A 24,908-nucleotide genomic window follows, 5' to 3' on the forward strand; every position below is an offset into this window, starting at 1 on the left:
TTATTTTGTTTGATAAACTTGGACTTCACACTGCACTGAGCTGGTGAAATGCATTACATAGGTAAGTGAGAGAAGATTTACATTTCAGACAGATAATTCTTGCAATGTATAGACTGAAGGGAAGGACAAAGAGATCAGAGGCAAAGAACACAGTTTGAACGTGGTGGTGGTTTTAAACTATTTCCAAAAGCTCTTTGATAACAGCTCCCTTCAAAAGACGGAAACTAATTCTCCTCCTCTTAAGTGCAGGCTGTGTTTACTAACTTGCTTCTAACAAATAGCATGTGGCGGGACTGATGGTATGTGAGTTCTGAGACGAAGTCCTACAAGGCACTGTGGCTTTCTTTTTGTTCTCTCTCTAGGACTGCTTGCTCCGGGAGAAGCGAGTTGCCGTATCATGAGGATGTTCAAGCAGCCTATAGAAAGAACAACATGGTGAGGTACTGAGGCCTCCTGCCAACAGCAGTGTGAGTGAGCCATCTTGGAATCAGATCTTCCAGTCCCAGTCGCGCCTTCAGATGTAAACTGTATTCCTGGTTGACATGCTGACTGCAACCTCATGAGAAGCCCTAAGCCAGAATCACCTCCTAAGCCACTTCTGAATTCCTGATCCACAGAAACTGTGAGATAATAAATATTTATTATTTTGAGCCACTAAGTTTTAAGGTAATTTGTTACGCAGCAAAAGGCTAGGAAAATGGTTTAAGTGATTGATTCTGAGGGCCAGAACTAAGACTGACAAAGGCAATTGAGAGAAATTCATGGATTTCAGCTGTTTTTTTTTTTTTAGTCTGGATGGGCATAATGAGTTCAGCACAAATCCTCCAGTTTCTTGCTTGAATGGAAAGGTGCTATCAACTGGGATGAACTTGGGTCAAAAAGCAGTTGGTTGAAGGGGATTCGGGGGTGGGGTTGGGGAGGAGGCAGTTAGGAGCAGGACAACCACAGATAAATTAACTTTTGAACATTTAGAATTTGAGGTACTTGTGAGAGATCTTGATATAGTAGGAATGACCACTGAGCAGCTAACGCTTGTAAGATATATTTGATTAGAAGTACGATTTGAAAGGTACTGATACACGATTGTTAGTTAAAACCAAAGCTGCAGATTTAAAACCATCTCTTAAAGAGAAATTCAAGGAGCTAAAAATAGACTGAGTGATCTTTCTATTAAGACATGCTCAGAATGAACACTTCACTCTATTAGTACAGTTTACTTCTCTAAAACAAGCAAGTCTGGATAACTGATATAATATGTATTATATTATAGACTAGTACATTATATTATAACTAAGTGAATATCAAAATATTCATTTGCCAGTTCAAATCCAAGATCGTAAGTCTTTAATCAGCAGTTACTTCATTTGATTTGTATAGTAGTGGAAAATTCTCAATCCCTGAGAGCTGAGATTATGTCTGCCTTTATACTTAGCATAGCGTCCACTAAACATTTGTTGAAATGACAACTAAAGTAAAAACTCAACAGCCTTACTATGTCAATCATTTCTTGAATAGTGACTCTAAAACAAATTAACTAAAATTTGAAAAAAAATTAGGGAGAAAAATCATTAAACAGACTTACCGATCTGTTTGTAAAACATGAATAAGATGTTCCATAGCTTGAATACCCACTTCCAAGCGATATTTCTGCACAAAAGAAAAATGTTAAAGTAACTAATATCCAACTTAATAAACTTAATAACTGATAAAGTGTTACAGACCTTAGATAATGATTTGAGAGCACGCACGGCATTTCTTCGATCATCCAGTAAAGTAGATGAAGCTACTCTGTCACAAAGCTTTTGAATCTGTCATGGAAAAATGAAATAGCATTAACAGAATACAAAGAACAAAAAGAAACATTAAAATTTCCCCTAAATTCATTCCATGTAATTTTGGAGGGAAAAAAAATCAACAAATGGGATGTCATGGAAAAGGTGTTTCACAAATCTAATTAACTATTTAGGTACTATTATAATCTTATTACAGAGATCAAAAATTTTTCACAAAGACTTGAGAAATAGAAGTGGTGGAAGATAACTCAAATAAAATAAGTCACATAAATTGAGGAATTAGGATAAAACATTAGTAGAACCAGAGCTTTCTAAACATGCCTATTATTTCAAACACGACTGTTTGAACAAAGAGGGGAGCATAATCCACTAAGATTATGGTAGAAAATGGGAAGTTATTTTTAAAGAATTTAAATAATAATTGTTTAAATCATAACTTCACCCTATATTTGAACAAAAAAAATTAGAAATGTATATCAAAAATTTAAAGTTTTGAGTGTGCCTCACAATCTACAAAGATGAAATGTTTGTTTTATAAAAGCCTTTAACAGATTTGCAAGAATTAAATTTTTAACTGAATTTTAAAATACACCTTGAGCATTAATTACAGTAGGAAAAAATTGGAAACAACTGTCTCCAGCAAGGGAACAAAAACTAAATAAAATTATAAAATTGTGGTATAATCTTTGGTGGAATACTATGCAGCTACTCAAAAGAATTAACTTACTGACATGAAAATACTATGATTTAATAAATACTGAAAAAGAGTGAGTTGTAAAACTATATATGTAAATTATGTGCCTACTAAAGCAAAAGTACCAAAGTGTATGTGTATGTAAACTTACATTAAAAAAGAATTTGAAAACTTAAAGCAAAATTCCTAGAAGAAAGCATAGGGGAAAATCCTTGTGACCTTCAATTAGGTAAATATTTCTCAGGTAAACACTAAGAGCACAATCCATAAAAGAAAAACATAATAAATTGGACTTCATCATTTCTGCACTTCAAAAGCCTACTGTTAAGAGAATGAAAAGATAAGCCACAGATTAAATGAAAATATTTGGAAAACATCTGATAAAGAAGTTTTTAAAACCTCTACTCTCATGTCCTTTTTAATGCTGATAGTCAGTTACTATTTTATTAAGTTATTATTCATTCTTTAATGACAATTCTTACTAGGACTCTGTAAATAAGATTTTTGGCATATCACTCAAACTTTTGCATCCTATGTATTTGAATTAATAGTGCTTAAATACACATAGTGTTTTCCAAATTATGTTCTGCAGACTTCTAGTGTCCCAGAAGATATTAATAGGTTTCTTATGATCACAAAACCAGGTTACACAAAATTAAATAGGTTTCTGCACTGCAGGATTTCTAAGTATTATGCTGATTTTCATTTCTTCATACTAGAGATACAGTATGATAACCAAGCCCAGTTTTACTTTTTTTATTTTATTCATTCTAACTGCTCACATTTAGAAATCACTACCTTAAACTATTTACTTTAATGATAATTATACTGACTTTCCAAAATGAAAATATAACTTTTGCTTTATTAAACAACTGGTTGATACTTCTCTCTCTCTCTATACACGCACACACACACACACACACACACGCACATGCATGCACATACATATGTGTTTGTGTATATACATATGTATATGTATGTGTGTATATTATATATATATATATTTTTTTTTTTTTTAACCATTAGGAAAACTACATAATTATCTCTTAAAAACATGAACCTCATTATCGAGCTTAAAAAATTTGTTAGGCAAAAAAATAGTTTTCCTAATAAGCATGATGGTAATTTCCTCTACTTGGGTCTTGGGCACCTTTTTGTTCTAGCTGATCTCATGACTGGGAAATCTTTTGTAGGCATTCTCTGCTTGTTTTCTAACCCAGACCTCAAGCACTGGCTCTAGATCTGGGATTCCCAATCTCTGTTGGAATTCTTAGTCCCAGTACCATTCAGGACTTGAATTCCAGCCTCAGGCCCATCTTTGCTTGGGGTATAGAGAGACTCGTATCAAAATGTGAACTTCCATGTCTGTAAAGTTCTTCCGTTAGTATTTGCTGAATGAGGAAATGTGAAAGCTGGTGGAGAAACTTAGTTATGGGAATGACTACTGGACACAGATGATCATAATCCTATTGTTGGGGGCTCGCTTTGTTTTATTTTCAGTCTTTTATTTTGTGTGCTAACAGGCTAACATCTCAGCCTTGTTAGTTTTTTTAAAAAAGCTTTTAGATATACACAAAAATAGTGATTTCAGTCATTATGAAGATAAATACAAGTTAAAAGAGCAATGAGATTATTTTTATCTACCAGACTCACAAAAACTAAAATGAAAATATCACATTATATGATTCCCTTTTTATAAAATGAAGAAAACCAGGCAAAAGTAACGCCTGCTGTTAGAAGCCAGGATAGCGGTTGCTCATGGAGGCGGGCAGGGACTGAATGTGGCACAAAGGGGACTTCAGAGGGCTGCTCATGCTCTGTGCCTTCCTCTGGGTACTGGTTACACGCATGTGTTCAGGTTGAGTTTTACATATGACATGTGTACTTTTCTTTTCTATGTACTTCAAAAACAATGATTTTTAAACTGGAACCATCAGGATAGACAAAGATATAAATTAATGAACTTGCATTAGGGAGACCACTTCATGGACGGTGTGGATGTCTGACTGCTGGGCTGTGCACCCGAAGCTGAAGCTGAATAACAATGAATGTCAACTACAATTATATATATAGTCACAGGATGTGGAGGACAGCGTACGGAACGAGTCAATGGAATTGTAACAGCTACATATGTCAGAGTAGTAGTGGGGGTAGAGGGATTATCACTTTGTGAGGTGCGCAAATGTCTAACTATTGCATTGTTTTGTACACCTGAAACTAATAAAAAAATAAAAGCAGAAATAAAATAAATTAATGAACTTGCTTATACTCTAGAAGGAAAGTAACCTAAAAAAGTGGTAATTTTCAAAAACTATTACAACTTAAAATGTTCATACCCTTTCAATTAGGCATTCCTACTCCTAGGAATTTATCCTTTAAAAATACTTCCACAACTACACAATGTTATATGCTAGAATGTTCTTTGTAGCAATATTTTTAATGGCTAAAAAGAAAATCTAGCTTCCGCCATGCAAGGATATAAGAAGTCTGCTACACGGAAGAGGACCCTCACCCGACTGCACTGGCACCCTGATCTCAGGCTTCCAGCCTCCAGAACTGGGAGCAACACATTTCTTCTGTTTATTGGGGAGAAGGGAAGGGAAGGGAAGGGAAGGGAAGGGAAGGGAAGGGAAGGGAAGGGAAGGGAAAATTCAAAGGTTACCTATCAGTCGGAGAATAGGGAACTAACATACGGTACACATACACTAATGAAGTTGATGAAATGAATAAAGCATATCCATATATACTAACATGGAAAGATGTCCAAGATAGATTATGTGAAAAAAAGAAAACTATACATAGCATGCTTAACATGAGCTCACTTTGGTTTAAAACTGTATTAATAACAAACCATGTAAACGTATATAGAAAAAATTAAGACTATGCACCATACTATACTGTCTTTCAGGGGGTTGCTGGAAATGTTCATTTTCTACATTATTTCTGGTGTGTGAATTTTGGTAATAAATGGACATTACCTTTATAAGCAGAAAAGAGAAATAATGAAATAAAGTGAAATGGTTTATGTTTTATTGGAATTTCTAGGATATCTTTGAGTTACTGAACTGATTGTCTAAAGATGTTATTTCCACTCTACTGATCAAAATATAATATGAAATCAGTTCTGAATTGATAAAAATAAACTACCATTATAAAAATACCCTAAATTGGCTGCCTGCTCAGCCAATAAACACACATTGAATACATGTTTCTTTTTGTGCTAACCAAAATAAAGATACAGTGTTTGGCCACAAGGAGCTAGCACAGGCAAACAGTCCTGTAAATAAAGTATAATAAGTTAAAAGCATATAAGTATGTGCTGAGTAAAGCAGGGGCACACACACACGAAAGTAGTCAATTCTATCCGAAAGCAAAACTGTTATAGACTAAATGTTTATGTCCCCCCCAAAACACATGTTGAAATCGTAACCCTCAACATGATGGTACTAGGGGGTGGGGCCTTTGGGCAGTGATGAGGTCTGAGGATAGAGTCCTCATGAACGGGATTAGTGCCCTTATAAAAGAGGCCCTAGGCAGTTCCCTTACCCTTTTCCCATGTGAGGACACAGCGCAGAATGGCTGTGTATGAAACGGGAAGCAAGCCCTTAGCAAACACTGAATCTGCCTGTGCCCTGACCCTGGACTTTCCAGCCTCCAGAACTGTGAGAAATAAATTGCTGTTTAAGATACCCAGTCCATGGAATTTTTGTTATAGCAGACTAAAACAGATATTGTTTAAGAATGAAATAGTAAGGATTCCACTCCTGAGTCAAAAATTAACAGATGAGTATCATCAGACAATATGGAGAAGGAATTCCAGGCAAGAAAATGATTTCTTACTTTAATTTACACATATTTTAATGTAGAAAATAGCATTTCATATTCAGAATAAAAAAAATTAGTCTCATTTGATTTTTTAAATGTGTATATATCTAAGAACCTAAACAATATTTTTTATGTTACACACACACATATACTTGTTCTATTAAAACAATAAACCAAGGAGACTTTCTAAAATATGAGCTTTTCCTTTTATAGTAATTTTAAATGCCTGTTATTTCTGGGAATGATGATTGATCCAAAATAATGTGGAAAAAAATAAGAAAATATAAGATTAAACTGTTAGCTAAAAGTAGATTTATTTTCTAAATGATTTCAAAGTATCTATAAGACTTCAACAGGCTCTGATTAATAAGCATATCACTAGATTTTTCAGGTAATTACAAAAATGTACCTTAATCACTATTTTAAAGTGTACTATCTATACTTACAGAAATAAAATCCATTCATTCACGAGTTTGGGTACATATCAAGACTATTTTTAAGACTATAAACATGCTTTTTATCTATTAAACTTGGTTTTTATTGGATAAAATTCTTCCCAATTGGGGATTTTCTTCCCAATTGGGGATTTTAATCGGAAGTTTCTATCCAGTGACTTAAGACAAAGTCAAATAAGTCAACCATACTACAAACCAATGATAGTCAAAAGTGAATATAACAACAACTTATTTATCCATTACCATTACTGAACTATTTCAGATACTTTCTGCCAGACACCAAAGTCATTTCAGTAATTTCTGATAGTAATCTAAAACCAATTACAAGCTTCTCTGTCTTCTTAAATAAAGAACATAATTATAAGCTTTCTTAGCATTTAAACCTAAGTCCTCTCCAAAATCGTACGTAGGGATGTCTTAGGCGTTAAATCAGCAATGAATATAAAAGTCTTTGCACAGAACCTGGTACCTATAAATAATAAATATTAACAAACTCTTATTACCAACATTCTTACAATTTCTTTTTGTATCATTCTTCTATCTTATCAGGCTTTTGGCTGTCACTTCCATCATTTATGTTTCTGAGAAACCATTCAAATTTAGCAGATTTTAATTTGCTACTGAGAAATTTGATAATTAAGATAGATGTCTACAACCAAAAATTGCAGAAGCTTGAAACTAAGGCTGAGTGCATGGACTTTGCAACTTCTGCTTTGCTATGTGAAAGACTTATTACCTCCTGGTAATATTCCAGATGGTTGAAGTTTCTGAATAAGTGATCTCTCCATAATAAAATGCTGTGTTGCTACTCTTTACAGACAACTGAAACCCAATGAAAGGAAAACATATTACATACATTCCAAACCTTACAAAGACTTAGCTATGTTTTAGGCCAAACACTGGTCTGATATTTTTCAGTTGATATTTACCAAGCAAAAATTTTGTAGCATAAGCATGCTTAACTTATATTCAGAAATTATAGATCTCAAAGACCCTTATTCCATTTATTCCTTACTTGAAAAATCAAATCCATGCAGTACAATCGTGCCTCACTGTCCGTTTTCTCTTTTCGTTATTAGAACCCTGGGTTTTGGCTGGGCACATGCCTGTCCTCCTAGACTACTTTCCAAGCCTTTCTTGCATCTAAACAGTGACTACATTCTGAGTTGTTAGTACCTTCCAGGTCATGTCCTTAAAAAGAAGCTATATGAGGGTGGCTGGTTAGCACAGTCTGTTAGAGCGTGGTGCTAATAACACCAAGGTGGCTGGTTCGATCCCCTCATGAGCCACTGTGAGCTGCGCCCTCCTTTAAAAAAAAAAAAGAAGCTCTATGTTCTTCATTCCTCTTTCTCGTTCCCTCAGCTTGGAACCTGAACCTGAATAATGAGACACCTTTAACAATTCAAATAAGGGCAGCATCCTAGGGGATGGGAGAACAAGGTATAATACAAAGCAGAACCTGGGTCCCTGGACCACCCTGAGAAGCAAAATTACCCTACTCTAGGGATTGCCTTCTAAGTGGACTTTCAGTGGAGAAAGACAAACTTCTATCTTGGTTAGATTTCTGTTCTGGCCTCTGTTAGAGCTGCTGATCCTATACCTAACCTAATAAACTCATTTTACAGAAGAAACTAGACTCAGAAATAAGCGATGAACCCCAAAACACACTGCCAGTTTGGTGGCACAGTTCAGATTCTAACCAAGCTATAGATATCTTACTCCAAAGTCCACACTTTTTCTACTATTCTAGGTATGTTGCCTCCTAGGCAGAGAAATGCTGGTCGTAGTACCAGCTGTAAACCACAGGGACTGCAAGATTATTTTCGTAAGTAGGGGAACATTGTAACACAGTGTTTAAAATAATTTTTTAGCCAACATTTCAAAATCTAAAGATTGCACATAAAAATCCAGATTTCTACCTTTCTTGAAAAAAATTCAGCTTGATAGCTAACACTATTTCACACAATTTAAGAAGCCATCAATTGTAAGATCCACCATTTTTTAATGTATCACCATGAAAAAAGAAATATCAATTATAATTACAAGATGAATCCTGATTTCAAGATGTTTAAACGCTAATGTGCATCTCAAAATCGTTAATATGGCATATATAGGTAGCACATAACATGTGCCAGCTCTGTTCTAAAGTTCTTTATATTTTGAATTCTTTTAAACTTTACAAAACGCTACATGATCAGCACTATTACTATCCACGTATTAGAGAAGAGGAAACAGGCACAGTAGGTAAGTGACTTGTCCAAGTTCATACAACTAATAAGTGGAGAGATGGGATTCAAAGTCAAGCTTAACCACAAGGTTAAATTGGATCTCTGGGCCTATATTTCTGGAGGCAACAACTGGCTGGAGTTGAGCACTAGCTACACTCTTGAGTCTGGATATACAGGCTCCAGTTTCATTCCAGACTTCTGCTCTCTTCTCTAATCCAACCTGCTTCATTGAACAATGTTACCCCACTGACACTGTTAGGATTTGAGTTTGTGACTCTTGCATTAAGCAAATAGAATGCTACATATTAACAGAAAACAGTTCCAAAGAGAAAAACACATATTTGAGTAAAATTTAGTCCAGAGTTATTTTTATTAAGAGGGACCAGAGATAATAAGGAAAAACTCAACAGAGCAGTTCTTCAACTAATTCATATTATGCTAACGAGGTATTCTGAGAGATACGAAATTGTCTGAGAGAGAAACACAAAGATGAATTAGACATGGATCCTTTTATAAAGATGCTTTTACCGTCTATTAGAAGACTATATAGTGTAATCAACAAAAGTAACTGACAAGCTGGTATTTTAAATAATTTCTAATAAAGCAGCTCTATGTTTTAACATGCAAAGATGTTTAAGATATCAATCAATGAAAAAGGTTAAGCTATAGAAAACTGTAAAAAGTGTATCATTTATGAAAAAGAGATAAATATGCTCATACAAATATATAATTTTATATTGTACAAATGCATGATTATGCATTAAGGTCTAGAAGAATTTATACCAAACTAGGAATAGTGGTTATTTCTGAAAAGAGAACTGAAATTGGAGATGGTTGTCAAAGAAGACTTAAACTTTACTAGTATTTTCTGCTATTTTGTTAATTAAAAAAATGAAAAGGTGCATTATTAATAAAAGATAGGTATAACATCAGGCAGCTCATGCAGGTGATTATGTATCAAAACTCTTCATTTTCAATAATTGCCATGTGAAATTCACAATTCCACTTACCAAGAAAAATATGTAAAGGACAAATAATTCCACCAAGAATTGGTAAATTGTAATTCATGATCAAAATTACAACCTAATAACCCGACTTTAATGTTTGTTTTGCAAACCAATGGTGCCGTTTATTTTTGTATTCAGTGAGACACAAAGGAGACCAAAAAAGAAGCAATGGGAATAGGAGTGACTAGGAAATAAAAAAGTGAGATGAAGAATGTGAAAATGAAAAACCACTTAAGAGTAAAAAAAGTTAAAAAAAAAGAATGATGCTTTCAAAAAGGACATCCTTTTATGCAAGGTATCATAATGAAACTTGTCTACCAAATAACCTATCACAAATGCTAACATCTCAAAGTCTAACACTACAAAAGTTTTCAAATTAAAGGCAACTTTTTATTTAAAACAAATGCTTACGGCCATTTATGCCTGAGGTATAAAAAATAAGCACGCCTTTTGTCCGATATCTACAACAGACAACAAAGAGACAAAACAGTATAAACAATAGGAGATAAATAGGTAAAAAGAGAAATGGTATTTGCTATCAACAAGTTTATATAAGAAATTCTTCTATTCTCTACTAAAAGATAACCAGATTCAAGAGTGATTACAATTACTTCTCAAACCATAAAGCACCAAGACTCATTTTTCCCTTTTAGGTATTCGAAGAGAAACACTTGATGAACTCCATCATGCTAAAGATAGTGAAGGACCTATCCTCTAGGACTTTTTTTCCCCCCAAAGTTATGTCCCTCAGAACAAGGGATCCAAAAGGTTTCCTGGAGGGGAAAAAAGGGTCTGGTCAAATGAATTTGGCAAACACAACTTACTCTATATCTCCAGCTTGAAAATATCTGAAAACGTAACACAGTGCTTGCTTAATAAATCTATAAATATCAGGCTTTTTGTTTTGTTTTTGATCATCACACAGCACCCTTCTTCAGTAACAAAATTCCTTCAAGTACCTCTACTTGAAAGAATTCTCTGGAACATACTCTGGTAATGCCAGGCTATGTAAAATTTAAATGATACTAGTTTTTTACAACCACCCTAAGTAATCTAATACACTTTCAAAAAAGCCATGTAATTTTCAAAAGACGTTACTTAATAAGAATACAAAAGACATGTTTGGTTGAATATAGAAGCAATCAAATACAAATCATTATTATGTTTTTTTCTGACACTGTTATTCCAAGAGCCAAGAGAGAAAACACATACCAGTTAGGACACTGACCTGATTATTAACGTACAATACGAAACATACACCCAAACAGGAGTTTCAGACTACACATTTATAGTAACGTGTTATCAAATGTGCTTGACCAAACCAAAACTATGTCTAAATTTAAGTGCACACTCATTTTTTATTAAAAGAAAGTACAGCTGTGTCTATATTCTTAGCCGCTTTGTTTTTAAGCCAGCTGATCAAAGTTTGATCTAAAATGAGATGCCTTACAGTATGCTACTTCTGCACACTTTTTGTGGACTTTAGCCAACTTTCATGCTATGGGATACAACTTATGAAAGGAAAACCTAGACTTATCATCAAATGTAGTTAACACTTCTCTTGGGATTTTCAATAAACTAGCTTTAAAAAAGGAAAAAGGTATTAGCTGGAAGGTAGATGGAAAATTAAGCCTGTGTAAGTATCAGAAGAATGAGTAGGGTTTTTTTTACTATAATTAGTGTTTATTTGCACCCAGAAAAGTATGTGAAGGGTTAAGAGACTGCAATCATCAGAAGTCAGTGCCTTTCTCTACCTAAAAGAAAAATCAAATTAAAAAGTATTTGACTCTAAAATATGAAAAGTTTAATGTGGATGAAATTCTAGAATAAAATATTCAGAACTTTATAGAATTATTGACTAGCATGACACAAATGCAAATATTTAGTACTTTGTCTCTGAAGAACATCTTAATATCAGTCTAAAGTTACTGTTAACTGAGAGTATGAAAAGCTAAGTACTATACAATCAATAATATAACTCTCATATTTAGAAGATACACAGTAAATCTGAAAAATTCCTTAAGTAAAAAGTTTGACATAATAGCATTCAACCATTCCAAAACTGTGATTCCTAATCTTTAAAAAGTATTGTTGGGGTGGCCAGTTAGCTCAGTTGGTTAGAGTGTGGTGCTAATAACACCAAGGTTGCTGGTTCAATTCCAGCATGGGCCACTGTGAGCTGTGCCCTCGTTTAAAAAAAAAAAAAAAAAAAGTATTGTTTTAGCATCTAGTAATTCTAGTAATTTGTAAGCTGCTATGATTACCGATCTGTGATTTCTTTCATTTATCACTATAATGAATTCATTTAATAAATATTTACTGAGCATCTTACCATGGAAAAATAAAGATTAAAATACATATGAACAAAGACAAAAAAAAGAAAAAAAAAGAGAAAAGAAAATAAATAACCAAAAGGAAATAACCAAAATAACCAAAAGGAAAAAAAAGTACATATGAAACCTGCCCTAAAGACTTAAGAGTCTAGAAGAGATGAGCCATATATAAAAGGTAGAAAGCCTAGGAAATACACAATCTAGTTTGAATGTGAAGATTGCTCAGAGGGTAACAGATTACCTACAATTTGGTGAGAGAAAGAAGTATAAGATTAGTGAATGCATTGATGCTGAATTTGAAGAACAGGTAGACTTTAGACAAAGAAAAGAGGCTTTCCACTGGAAAAAAATGAGAAAAACATGAAAAATGGAAAAAACGCAATGAAAATAATTTAATTTTGCAGAAATAAAAGCAAAAATCCTAGAAATACTAAATGACAATGCTTAAGTTAGAGGCTCCAAATTACAGCAACTTGAATATGCAGGCCAGATCAAATTACCAATTAAAACTAATATTGTACCACACACTCTGATGCTCTATAAATACTTCTAAATTAGTGAGCCATGACCCCTTATACCCAGTATACCTCCTGATGGAATGAGATGGTGAAACAAATTTTATTCATTCTGTACCTCAGAATAAACTATTAATTCTCTTCCAAAGACAAACTATTTTTCCAGTGTTGAGTGTACATACTCAAAGTTAGGCAAGAACAAGAACACTCACTTTCCTTTCTGTTTATATATACAACATACACAAGTGATATTCAAGCTTCATTTTGAAATCATGATATAAAAACTAAGTTGTTCTAATCACTACCGCAAGATCAAAGTGTTCTAGTCTCAGCTCCACAATACTGTACACATTTTAAGTGCTCTGTGCCTCAGTTTCTTAACTTGTAAAACAAGGGGGTTCAACCTGGATGAGCTGCAAAGGGCCTCCTAACTTTAAAATCCTATACTCAATTAATTGTATGCCACTTTTCTGCAGAAGTCATTGTGACAAGGCCAATTATAAGAGAAAAAAAAAGATTATTCTTTCCCTAAATACATGCAATAAAAAACCGTATTGAGCAAATACTAAGTGCTAGGTTCTTTCTATTTCTTATTTCACCTAATCCTCATTACACCCATAACAGCAGTCTCTTTAATTTATTGTTTGGGTATTAGATTAGCCATTTTTGATCTGTCCAATCCAATCAGGGGTGGAAGGCAAGGATTCAAATCAAGATCTAACTCCAAAACAAGTTCTAGTAAACCACACTTTAAAACTTGGTACTCCACACAAAAAGTTATCAGACAAAAAAACAAAACAAAACAAAAGCTGAAGAGGTGGGCTACGACTATAGTAATCTAGAGAGAGCATAGTCTTCTAATAGGGCAGCTCAGTTGCCTTGTAGCAATGTGGGAACCAACAAGAGAAGCCAAATATTAGGTGTGTTTGTGTGTAATCTCATTTTCAAATGAAGGAAAACAGATTCACCAGCTTTCAACTTCTGCTTTAAACAGTTCTAACCCAGATCTGTGAGGTTACTTTTAATATTATTTAACTCTCCAAAATTCCCAGATATATATTAAAATATGGGCATCAGCAATAAGGCTTAGGCTTTGAAGTAAGGCAAACCTTGGTGGAAATCTGGCTCTATTATAACACTAGTAGTGTGACTTCGATCAAGTTACTTTACCTCTTTCAGCCTCATTTGTAAAGTGAGGACACTATCACCTATTTTGCAGGGTGATTAGGGATTAAAGCAGAATGTGGACTACAAAGAGCTCAGCACAGCACCTAGCACAAGGTAACAGCTTGAAAATAAAAGTTATTTCCGAAGTTCACGTTTAAAATGTCATATTTGTCACTTTTCTGTAGATCTAAAATTAGTTTCAAATAAAAAGTTTATTTAAAAAGAATCACACTCATTTCTAATAGACACTAACCACATTTTAAAGTCAGTTTATCCTCAAATTGAACCAACTACCAGACTGTTTCTGTGGCCGACAAGTTTTTTAAAGTGACGTTGCAAATCGTGTTACCAAACCAAGAGTTCAGACTTCTGAATGGCGTGAGTGGAAGCGAGAGTGGGGAATGTGTCCCTAAAGCGGTTTAAGCGCGAAACATCCCTACAACGTCCAGGTATTTCCCAAATGGCATATAGTTTGAGTCCGAAACACGATGTCTGATCTAGTAACACCTGGTAGAACGACCTTCCTCCAGCTGATGGGACAGGAGCAGGTGGTTTTCTGCCCCAAACTATCATTTTATTCTTAGCCACATGCTCTCTTCAACAGCTGGGTTTTAAACCCAGTCTTCCCCAATTCCCCATTCCAGACCTCGAGAGAGGGAGCAAGGACTTCAGGTTCCTCTCGGCCAGTGGAGACACCGGCGAAAAGCAAAGAGGGAGAGGCCCGCGGCCTCGAGGGGCGTGTAAGATAGGTCGTGCCACCTCTGCCCTGGATCGATCCCTTCCCGGCGGTACCACCCACCGACCATCGTCCCGCGGCGGCTGTCCGCAGGGCCGAGCCGCCGCGGTGGGGGGCTGCGCTGGGGGCGTAAGGGAATAACTCGGGGGTTTCAGGAGAAGGGAGGCAAAAGGGGAGGTGGCATGTGGATCCCCGGCCCACCGTGGGGCGCGGGAGGTGACCTCCGGGACCCCGAGTCCTCCGTCCCCGTTCCTGCCCGGACCCTTCCCAAGTCCCAGATCCGCTGCTCCTCTCACCGTCTCGGCTTCTGTGTGCTGGGGTCCGGCACTCTGACCCCCCATCACCCCGCGAAGGAAATTCATCTTGCGGCTCCGCCACCGGCTCTACCAGCCACTTCGGAAAAGAAAACTTCCCCTGTCCTCCGCAGGGCCTGGCCCCCAGACCAGCAAGCACTCCGTGATCCCCGGGCACAGCCACCGCCGCCTCCTACTCGGCGGCCGCTCCAGCCCCCTGAGCCCGGAAACAGCCGCCACCAGCAGTCGAAATGCGCATGTGCGGGGGACGTGGCATTACGTGGCGCCTCGAAGGGCGAAGGCAAAGGGGTAAAGTAGTCGAAACAAGGCCCATAGTACGGGTCCTCCCAAGCCCCGCCCACTGCGCAGGCACCGCCTCCCCCCGCAGGCACCGCCTCCCTCCGCAGGGACACGCCTCCTACCCCCGCCCTTCGCAGGTCGCTGGGCTGGCCCCAACCACCCACGTGGTCGAAGCCCGGCCCTGCGGGCTGGAGAGCATCCCGACAGCGTACGTGTTTTGGCTTGCAGCGTGTTCAGTTGTTGCGGAGCGGGACACACTGCAAGCTATCATACCGGAGAGTCGTATTTTGTTGAGTCGAAACTGAAATTGTCCTTCGGCCGACGTGACAGATAAGGGGTCCTGACCCCTGGCAAGGTTGGTTTGATTTTGTGGTTTGGCAGTACGAGCGCTGTGGCCTTCTGATCCCCGTAAATTGCATTTCTTTACAGGGCTTTGTTTGGTAGTAAAGAGGGTGCTAGAGCCCCCTCATTCCACTGCCAAGGGAGGGCGCATTTCTCAGATCTTGCTCTTCAAACCTGAGAAAAGGAATTCCTAGATCTAAACACCAGGTACACCGCTATTTTTAAGTGCTGTGAGGAGAAAACCAATCGAACCCTGCATTTAGCTTACTAGGGAAAATACATTGTTCTGCAGTCAGTTTGACAGCTAGTAGCATAATTTTTTGTTACTAACTTTCAATCCCTGCATTTTCAGCGGGTTTTCTTAGCATGAAAAATGTCTTTTTTGTGTGTGTGTGTTTTTTTTTTACCAATCTAGACACAACTTAGAAAGGCTGCCCAGAGAAGACACAACAATGTCAGAACTACATGTCCCATACCAACACCGTCTGTCCTTGTCTACTGGTTCTTCAGTGACCATCCATGGGAAACCCATCATGAGTTTCAGCATGAACCCATAACTGCAGGTGGATCTCCACACTGGAAATGATGAGAACTCAGACATCACCTTCCATTTCCGCGTGTACTTTGGTAATTGGGTAGTGATGAACAGCCGTAATTGTGGGGAGTGGAGATTCGAGGTGAAATCCTCTGAAATGCCCTTTGAGAATGGCAAACCATTTAAACTGTGCATCTTGGTGCTACAAAATGAGTATCGGGTAATGGTAAATGACCAATACTGCTACAGCTTTCCCCATCGAGTCGACCCACGATCTGTGAAGATGATGCAGTTGTGGAGAGATATTTCCCTGACCTCAGTGTGTGTCTGTGAGAGAGAAGGGTGACCAGACTCCCATTGTCAAAGAGATCCCTCCTCTAAGTGACCATGTGATTTCCAGAGCTCACTAACAGAATGGGTTCTCCTCACCCTTCCCCCACGATTGGTCATTAAAACTCCTGAAAACTTAAAAAAAAAAAAAAGAAAAATGTCATTTTTTCATATCGGTATGCCTTGTTCCTTTCAGAATGAGTTTGTCAGGTACACGTGCTTATGGAGTAGTCTTGTAAATTTCTTGAGTCTAAAAATTGTAGGGCCCAGTTACCCAACTGATTCATACACCTCCACACTTAAATGTCCTATGGGTCTCAGATACCCCAGCCTCCCTAAAAAAAAAAAAAAAAAAAAAAATCAGTATGCTTCCTGTGCACAGTACCGCTAGCCAAATAATTGCCTAAGCTAGAAGTAGAAAGCATAAGCTAGAAGTAGAAAGCAGCAAAGACTTTTAAACTCTGGATTTCACCCCCCGTATGTCTACTAGTCAAGTCCTATCATGTCTATTTATAGAATATAGTATTTCTCAAATAGGTCCTCTGCTTTCCCTCCTCCGTGCCTCTGAGATAGTTTATGTTCTCATCGTTTTTCACCAAGCTTATAGTAATAGTTTCCTAACTATTAGTTTGTCAGTATTCAGGCACTGACTTCCCTCCATTCCTGTCTCCAGTCCACCCTTGGATGAGCCTTGCATCAGCAAAGCATCTGCATGACAGTCCTCTTCTTAAAATCCTTCAGTGATAAAATCCAAACTCCATAGTTTGGTATACAGGCCTGTTATGTTCTGACTCCTGACTGTCTTTCCAGCTCCTCCTTCACATAGTCTGGATATATGCTCTACCTCTCACTCTTCATCAAGGAAATACCTGCTAGTTCCTTAAGACTTAGCTCTGGCATCTTCTGAAAGCTTTCCCTGAAATACACACACACACACACACACACACACACACACACACACTAGTGCTTTTCAGTTAATATTTGGTAAACTCAATAAATGCTTGTTAAGTCAAACTTAAGGGCAGGATTATGTTACTCATTTTTGTATGTCTGTTGTTTAGCACTCTCTCATAAAAGGTGGTACTGATGGATAAATGAAGAAAACATTAAAGGATATATTAACATTATGCTGTGGAGGAGGGTCCTTTTTTCATCTCTAAGGTGAAATTGTGGATAATACATACTATCACAAAGGCTATGGTGAAAGTTCCTTTCTTAGTGCCAATGTTTTAAGCCTGGGTGTCTTGGATAATGGTGGGGATCATACTGCCAAAAATACTGTGCACTAAGCATTATCCCTTGCTTTAAAACGAGACACTTGACATTTTGCATCAGACATTTTCCATGGGGGCATTTTGTTTCAGCCTAAAAAAAGTAACCAATAAATTCTCAGCTTTTTTTATCACCGAGTAATGTGTGCAAAGAACTTCACCCAGTCCCTAAGCCTCACCCCTCCCCGAGCCTCTCCTCACCTCCTCTATGTGCTTCACTCCACCCCATCATCAGGGATAAAGCTCTGAAATGCAGTGGGGCTCATGGATGTTTACATATATTATTTGGTAATAAAAAAACAGTGTCTTGATGTTTTAGCAAAATTGTTTTAACACACTGGCCTTTTTAAAATGCCCTGCTTTGTTTTCAATTTTGGTGAGTATAGTAGGTCACTGTGAGTTTTCCCTTCATTGACCTGTTTTCTTCCCTAATAGCATCCACTGGGCAGGAAGGACAATGGGCAGGCGGGATGGATAGTTGGGTGCAGAGGAGATGAAGGTTGAGCCCCCATACTTCCCCCTGACCTGGCCTGTCTTGCCTTTCTCCTGGTGTCTGGGAAAGGGTGGAGCTGCCTATTACTTCTAGGCTCAAGAGAAGTCAGAGAGGGTACAGTGGCTGATTTGTCTCTCAGTTGGGGTCTAAAAGGGGAGCAGAGGCATCCTCACTATGGAACAGCCATGAAATAGACTCCTTATTTAAGAGAAAAGGGGTTCCATGTGAATCCACTTCTGCTGATTTTATAGAGAAAAGTCAGGGACCATGTCCTGTTCCTATTTGTACTCTAATCATCTAGCGTAATTCCTTTAACATGACAGATGGTCAAGAACCATTTCTTCAATAAAGATAGAGAAACTGTGAAAAAACTGTGACTGTCTGACTTAGTCCATTGTACTTCTGACTTTCATAAATCTAAACACTTACCGTGTTCCCCCCAAAATAAGACCTAATCAGAAAATGAGCCCTAGCATGATTTTTCAGGATGACATCTCCTGAACATAAGTCCTAATGCGTCTTTTGGAGCAAAAATTAATGTGAGACCCGGTCTTATTTTCAAGGAAACACAGTAGGATAAATGCCATGAATCATTAAAATACACATAATCCAAAATTTTAACTGGGGTAAATAAAAATGATTTTTCTTTTCCTAAACCAAACCTGACAACAGAACAACTAACAAAATTCATTGGTTTGAAATCTGTTTTTAAAATTGTTTCCTTACAATCCTCTACTTCAGTGGCTCTCTTCAGTGGCCTACTTTCCCTATGCTTTCTTACTTTCTAGTGGCAAACTCAGCAATAACAATGAAAGATCATTGCACAGGATGGTTTTTGGTTGGGAGTGGGGTGGGGTTGTGGAGTTATTGTCTGTACCTGCTTAGGAGGACAAGTGGAGGTGATAATTTATGTTTAAAATACATCACAGGTTTTTAAAGACTAGTTATTGGAAAATCGGTGTCCAAAAATATCGTTGATATAATTATACGTTACTATCCATTAACCAAACAACACACAGCAAAATAAACTGATGATGATGAAGTGGCAATTGAAATTCATAACCAATCAATAATAACAATATCAAGCACATATTTGTGCTCCTTATTTGCTAGCCTTATTCTATTCAAAGGTAGTTCCCATGGTTAAAATAAAATAATTTACTTAATTCTCACAGCAACCTTGCGAGGTGGATAGTGTTATTAGCTCCATTTTACAGATGGCGAAACAGGCACAAAGAGTAACTTGCCCAATAGCGTAGCTCAGAAGCGCCAGAGCTGGGACAAAAATGGGCAATCATGCTCCAAAGCCTGTGCTCTTGTGTACTATGCTATCCAACCTCTCTAGAGTCAAGACAATGACCTTGCACTAAGTGGAAAGGTGGTCTACAAGTTCCTACATAATCTGCCCCGCCTCCCGCTCCGCGTTGTCTACCTGGCCTCATCTCCTACTATAGTCCCTCCACTCCAGCAACACTGGCTTCCTTGCATTTCTGAAGCTTGCTCTTGCCTCATAGCCTTTGCACTTATACTTTCCTGTATCTTGAATGCTTACTGTTCCACCCACATCGAATAATGGCTCACTCTCTCACCTTATTTAAGTCTGCTCAAATGTTACTTAGGTCTTTCCTGACTGTTAAGTCACAACTTCTCCCTCTGCTCTGTTTATTTTTCTCTAGAGCATGTATCAGTCTGATACATTATTCTTCCATACGTATTATTTTCCCGTGTTTCATCAGATCTAAGACACCATCAAGTGTACCTCAGAAAGAAAAAAAACCAAAACCTCTCCCAGGTTGTAAGAAGCCGTTTACCGACAGATGTCTCCCAATTTCAGGTTTCTTAAAATGTGAAAAAATGTTCATTGTAAGATTAATGGAATATAGTGTATATTTTACCTCTTTATCCTGTTTGTTGTCTATTTCCCCACCACCCCCAGAATGTAAACCCATAGGGCAGGGATTTTAGTCCTTTTGTAAATTGCTTTATTCTCAGTGCTTAGCACAGTATCTGACACATAGTAAGCACTTGGTAGCTCTTTAATGGGTGAATGAATTCCCCAAATGAAGAAATTCCCACTTTTACCTTGAGCACATGGGAGCAGAAATTCTGCACTATTGCTAAGCATTGCATGGCAGATAGACTTCCTCAATCCTGTCTGAATCAGCGTCCTCAGATTCAGATTTTATTAACTAATTCTAGTTTATGAATATTTTGTTGATCTTTACTGACCAACTTACTAATTAACATTTAGTCATATGTAAAGATAAATGAAAGGACTTATACGAGTCAGATTGCAGCCCATTGAGAGAGCCATCTTAACCTCCCATTGGGCAGTTCCCCTTGGTTTGAGATTCATTACACTAACGCAATGGTTCTTTTCTTCTCCTCCTCCTCGTCCTTCTTTTTAAGACAGTTAGTTCACATGGTTAAAATAAAAAGTACAAAAGAGTGTATAGCAAAAAGTCTCCCTGTTATTCTTTGGCCACCCAGGCAATTCACGTAAACAGTTCTTGTTTATCCTTCTAGATATACATATACGTATAAACGTAATCTCTCTTTTTTAACACAAATAAATGTAGCACATTGTACACACAGTTCTATGGCTTAATTACTTTTTCCCATTTAACATATCTTAGAAATTATTCCTTACAAGAAGAGGTAGGTGTTTCTCATCCTTTTTCATTGTGTTCCATGAAGTGCTTTTCAAAATATTTTTTAAAACCCTAGGAATTCCTTGGGAGAAGAAGGTGCAAGAAAGAGGATTGTGGCCCCCCCATCCAGCTCCATTTGATTGATTTCAGTTGTTTATACTTCCTGTATCATTTGAAAAGATTAAGAGGCTAAAATATTCAACAGCCACCTCTCTTAGGAGATAAAAAACATGACATAGGCAAGGACTCGGAATAGTCGAGTCAGTCAGTCTCACATGCTCTAAAGTCCAGGCTTCCAATTCCTCCTCTACCTGTTGTGAAAGGAACAATAATAGTACCCTTCTCAGTGGTTGTTGGTAGGACTTTATTAGATAATAGCTTTAATGTGCTTAGTCCTTTAGTACATGAAACATAGTAATAGTGAGTACACACTAGAGGTTAGAGTGGCGACCCAGATCATCTTTGTGTTTCATCAATTTCTTAACAACTGAACATTTAAAAATATTACTCTAAAAGTACTCAACTCAAACTTTATTGGCTCACGTTACTGAAAAGTCTATCACTTTAGATATAGCTTAATCGGGGGGCATGAAGACAATCTCCCCAGGATCTGGGCTTTCAGATCTGGGACTCTGCTCTTTTAATTCATTTCTTTCTCTGGCTCTTTACAAGGGCAAGGTGGCTGTCAGTACCTGCAGTCTTACATTCTCTACCGGGCCCAAATTCATCAAGAAAGACTCCTAACCTTTCAATCCTCAGAGTCCCAGCAAAAGTGTCCTTTATGACTTACAGGATCTGATTGGTTCAGGTGCCTGTGTGTTGGGCCAATTTCTGCAGTCCAGTGTGTGAGATGCTCTGATGGGCCTTGGTTCACACACCCAACCCTGAAGCGAGCAGTGCGAGTTCTCCCTTCATCCCAAAGCATACGGCAGAAGAACATGGAAACAGGGACTTTCTTCAAAGAAAATCTAGACTATTGTGCCAGCAGAAAGTTCATCTGAATATAAAAAGTAATAGATGCTTGCTATATCCCCTAATGGACTTGACTGCTTGCCAATTTTTTTTGAAAAATATTTTTCCAGCAGTGCTATGAGCATATTGCTAGCTAGTATCAGTTCTGATGCTCTGCAAAAGGCTCAAAAGATCATGTTGTATTATTTAATAAAAGTAATTTTACATTGCTTTGTATTTATATTTGCAAGCAAAGCTACATTTACACCTTTTTCTAAAAAAAAAAAAAATACAGTCCAGTTGTGTTTCCATTGTAAGAAAATACAATAAACAAAATTGCTTACTTATGAAACACCTAAATTGGGAAATCCCATTTTCAGTTCCAAAGGACTTTTTATAAAACTATTTATTGAGGGACAAATTTATCAAATTCAGGACCCCTTGTCCCCTGTGAAGAATTTGACTGTCACGTCTCTATACCCACTCTCTTCCTCCTCCCTCTCAGCTAGCTGAACAGGTAGGTCTTGAATAACTAGGATGGGATTGAAGTTTTTACTGTCCCATTCCACAGTTAGACCAGAGCCTTTGAAGTTCACATTACTGGCTGATGCCAAGATTCTGTGGAAGCTTAAGATGATTTATTATGGAGCCATTGCCACTTTCACCAGCAATTCATGACCCGGAAGCAAGTTGCAGCTGATCTATCTCATTTGCTTGAGTCTGTGGCCCAAGTGAGTATGTGTGGGGTTAGTAGGGGACTCTGTAGGCTGTCTCTTCAGATCACAGTACAGTCAGTCAATATTGATTGAACCTCCAGGCCAGCAGGATAGTAGCAGATCTGGACCTGAACTTTTCAAAGTCAGCCCAGACCCCAAGGACCCCTCACTCCCCAATTCCAGCTCTTGAAAGAAGTTGACTATAAGGTTCCAATGGCCTGTGATTGTTAACACTCTACACAGATAATAGGGGTGGACTCAGTAACTTGTAGATACTAGGTGGAGGGTCCAGAATTGGCATAGGTGGGTGGCTTGAGGAGGAAAGAAGAGGGAGTTGAGTGTGGACATGATTCTTTGCCAGCAGCTCAGGAGTCCATGGGTAGAGGAATGGAAGACGAGAGGATCATGAGCACAGAGAGGCCAAGAAATCTTGCCTTTGGCCTGACTGTTCCCTGATGCTGCCGTGCACAGGATCTCACAAATACCTCACTAGTTGTGGGTAGTATAAGAGCTGGAAGAGCTCTGGCTTGCTCTCCCACTACCCTTTCCCCAACTCCAATCCCCACATACACACATGGCCTTTCCAGGGCAGGGCCGCCATCTGTGAGACGCAAAGTGACCCAGACCCAAGTCCCCAAACTGCTCTCTCTCGTAGGTATGTGAATGGAGACTCCTTAAACAGCTTATAATCCAAGATCACAGTAGGTCATTGCCACAGTCAATCGCCCTCCTGTGAGGGTGCTGACATCTAGGTCTGCTTCTGGTTTCTGGTTCAGAACAAAATGACTATACTGGTATTTTGGTACTGATTTCATAATGTAACATCAAGATGTTTGTTTTTTAAAAGCTCAAAATTCATGCCATTCAAAACAAATCAATGATACTACATATGAAACACATTTCATTTCAATCAATAGAAATTAGTGATTCCAAACTCTGCTGTGCCCTTCAGCTTCAGAAGAGTTTCATGTCTGATGGGTTTGGTCTGGCCCAGATTCGGTGCCTTCCTGTACCTTTTGCTCTTCTGCCTGGAACTTTTAGAAACCTTGGCCTCCAGATAGCTGCACAGCTCTGGCCAGAGGTTCCGGCTCCCTTTTTTGATTTTTCCCTGCCAATCTGGGAAGGATGGTCTTTCCTATTGGCTAACTCCTGCCTTCCCCAGCAGAATGAGCCACTTTGTTCCTAGAGCCTTTGTAAGGGAATCCGTGCTCAGCCCCTCCCTCATTTTTGGAGGCAAGGGTGGGGAGAGATGGAGTTGCAAGAGCTGATGCATAAAAACAAGGTTTTAGAAGGACTTCTATGAAGGAGAGATGAGGCAAAGAAGAGGAAGGGGAGAGAGTGGCAAGAGAGATCCAAGAAACTGAATGAAACTGCTGACTAATATCTGCAGCTAGATAGAGTATTACACACACATAAATACAGTGTTTTGTTTTTTTTTAGTACTTAAAAATAGCTCAGTATAGCAGAATATTGAGAACAGATGTGTTTGGTTTCTTGAATCACTGATTCAGCAAACATTTGAGTCTCTGTCCTCTGTGCCAGGTCCTGTTTGTAGGTGCTCTCCCATGTGTAATCTCATTCTGGAGCACTAGAAATTCTTATTTCTATTTCATAGAGAGAGAAGGCTGGGCTTCAGCGTGGTATAGACCAGAAAGGCATGTTTTGTTTGCAAACTTAGACAGACCTGGGTTTTCATTCTAGTCGTGCCACTTTTGGACTGTGTAGCCTTGGGTAGATTACTTAACTTTGCTGCATCAGCTGTGATTACCATGCCTTGCAACAGAAAACCAGAGTGTCTTAAACAGATTAGGAGGTAGGCAGTGCAGGATTGCTAGAGGATCTGGGCCCTTAGCCTGACTCTCTGCTCAGCCATCCTTGGCTTGAGGCTTTCATCTTTGTGGTTACAAGCTGGCTGCTTCATCTCCAGCATTGCATACTAATTCTGGAAAGGAAGAAGGGCAAAGGTGAACGGCAAAAGTTATTTATCAACGGAGGCCCATCCCCCACTCTTTTACCCTTTTAACTTTTTTATTTTGAACTAATTTCAAAATTGCAGAAGTGATGCAAAAATTGAACAAAAAATTCCCATATACTCTTCACCTAAATCACTCAAATGTTAACATTTTTACCCCAATTACTTTATCATTTTTTCCTCTAAATATATACATGTTCCCCTGAACCACGTGGAGAAGAATTTATAGGCATGATCTCCTTTTACCTCTCAGTGTCTAATTCCTAACCACAAAAGTTTGCTTAAATAACATAGTGCAGTG

At 38.0% G+C, this 24,908-nt stretch overlaps 2 protein-coding genes and 1 non-coding gene across 4 annotated transcripts in view; 2 read left to right on the forward strand and 1 right to left on the reverse strand.

The window, feature by feature from the left end:
• Window positions 1–15,294, reverse strand: part of USO1 (USO1 vesicle transport factor) — a 71,883-nt gene extending 56,589 nt beyond the window's left edge. The window contains exons 1-3 of one of the 2 annotated variants that reach the window (XM_019720566.2): window positions 15,050–15,294; window positions 1,722–1,808; window positions 1,583–1,647 (exon numbers count right to left, since the gene is read on the reverse strand). In XM_019720566.2, coding sequence (XP_019576125.1) covers window positions 1,583–1,647; window positions 1,722–1,808; window positions 15,050–15,115 — 218 coding nt within the window. In that variant the 5' untranslated portion in view covers window positions 15,116–15,294. The remainder of the gene's footprint in view (window positions 1–1,582; window positions 1,648–1,721; window positions 1,809–15,049) is intronic. The other variant, XM_019720581.2, reaches the window with a different exon arrangement.
• Window positions 12,101–12,174, forward strand: TRNAI-AAU (transfer RNA isoleucine (anticodon AAU)). The gene has a single exon. It is a non-coding gene; the product is annotated as a tRNA-Ile (tRNA).
• On the forward strand, window positions 15,215–16,711 carry LOC109440425 (galectin-10). The gene is given in 3 exon segments (XM_074324447.1): window positions 15,215–15,355; window positions 15,575–15,701; window positions 16,104–16,711. A coding segment is annotated over 1 exon segment (429 nt). The 5' UTR covers window positions 15,215–15,355; window positions 15,575–15,701; window positions 16,104–16,140; the 3' UTR covers window positions 16,570–16,711.
• Window positions 16,712–24,908: the final 8,197 nt, after the last annotated feature.

The sequence above is a fragment of the Rhinolophus sinicus genome, linkage group LG02, assembly GCF_036562045.2.
Source record: "Rhinolophus sinicus isolate RSC01 linkage group LG02, ASM3656204v1, whole genome shotgun sequence".
NCBI classification, from domain to species: Eukaryota; Metazoa; Chordata; class Mammalia; order Chiroptera; family Rhinolophidae; genus Rhinolophus; species Rhinolophus sinicus.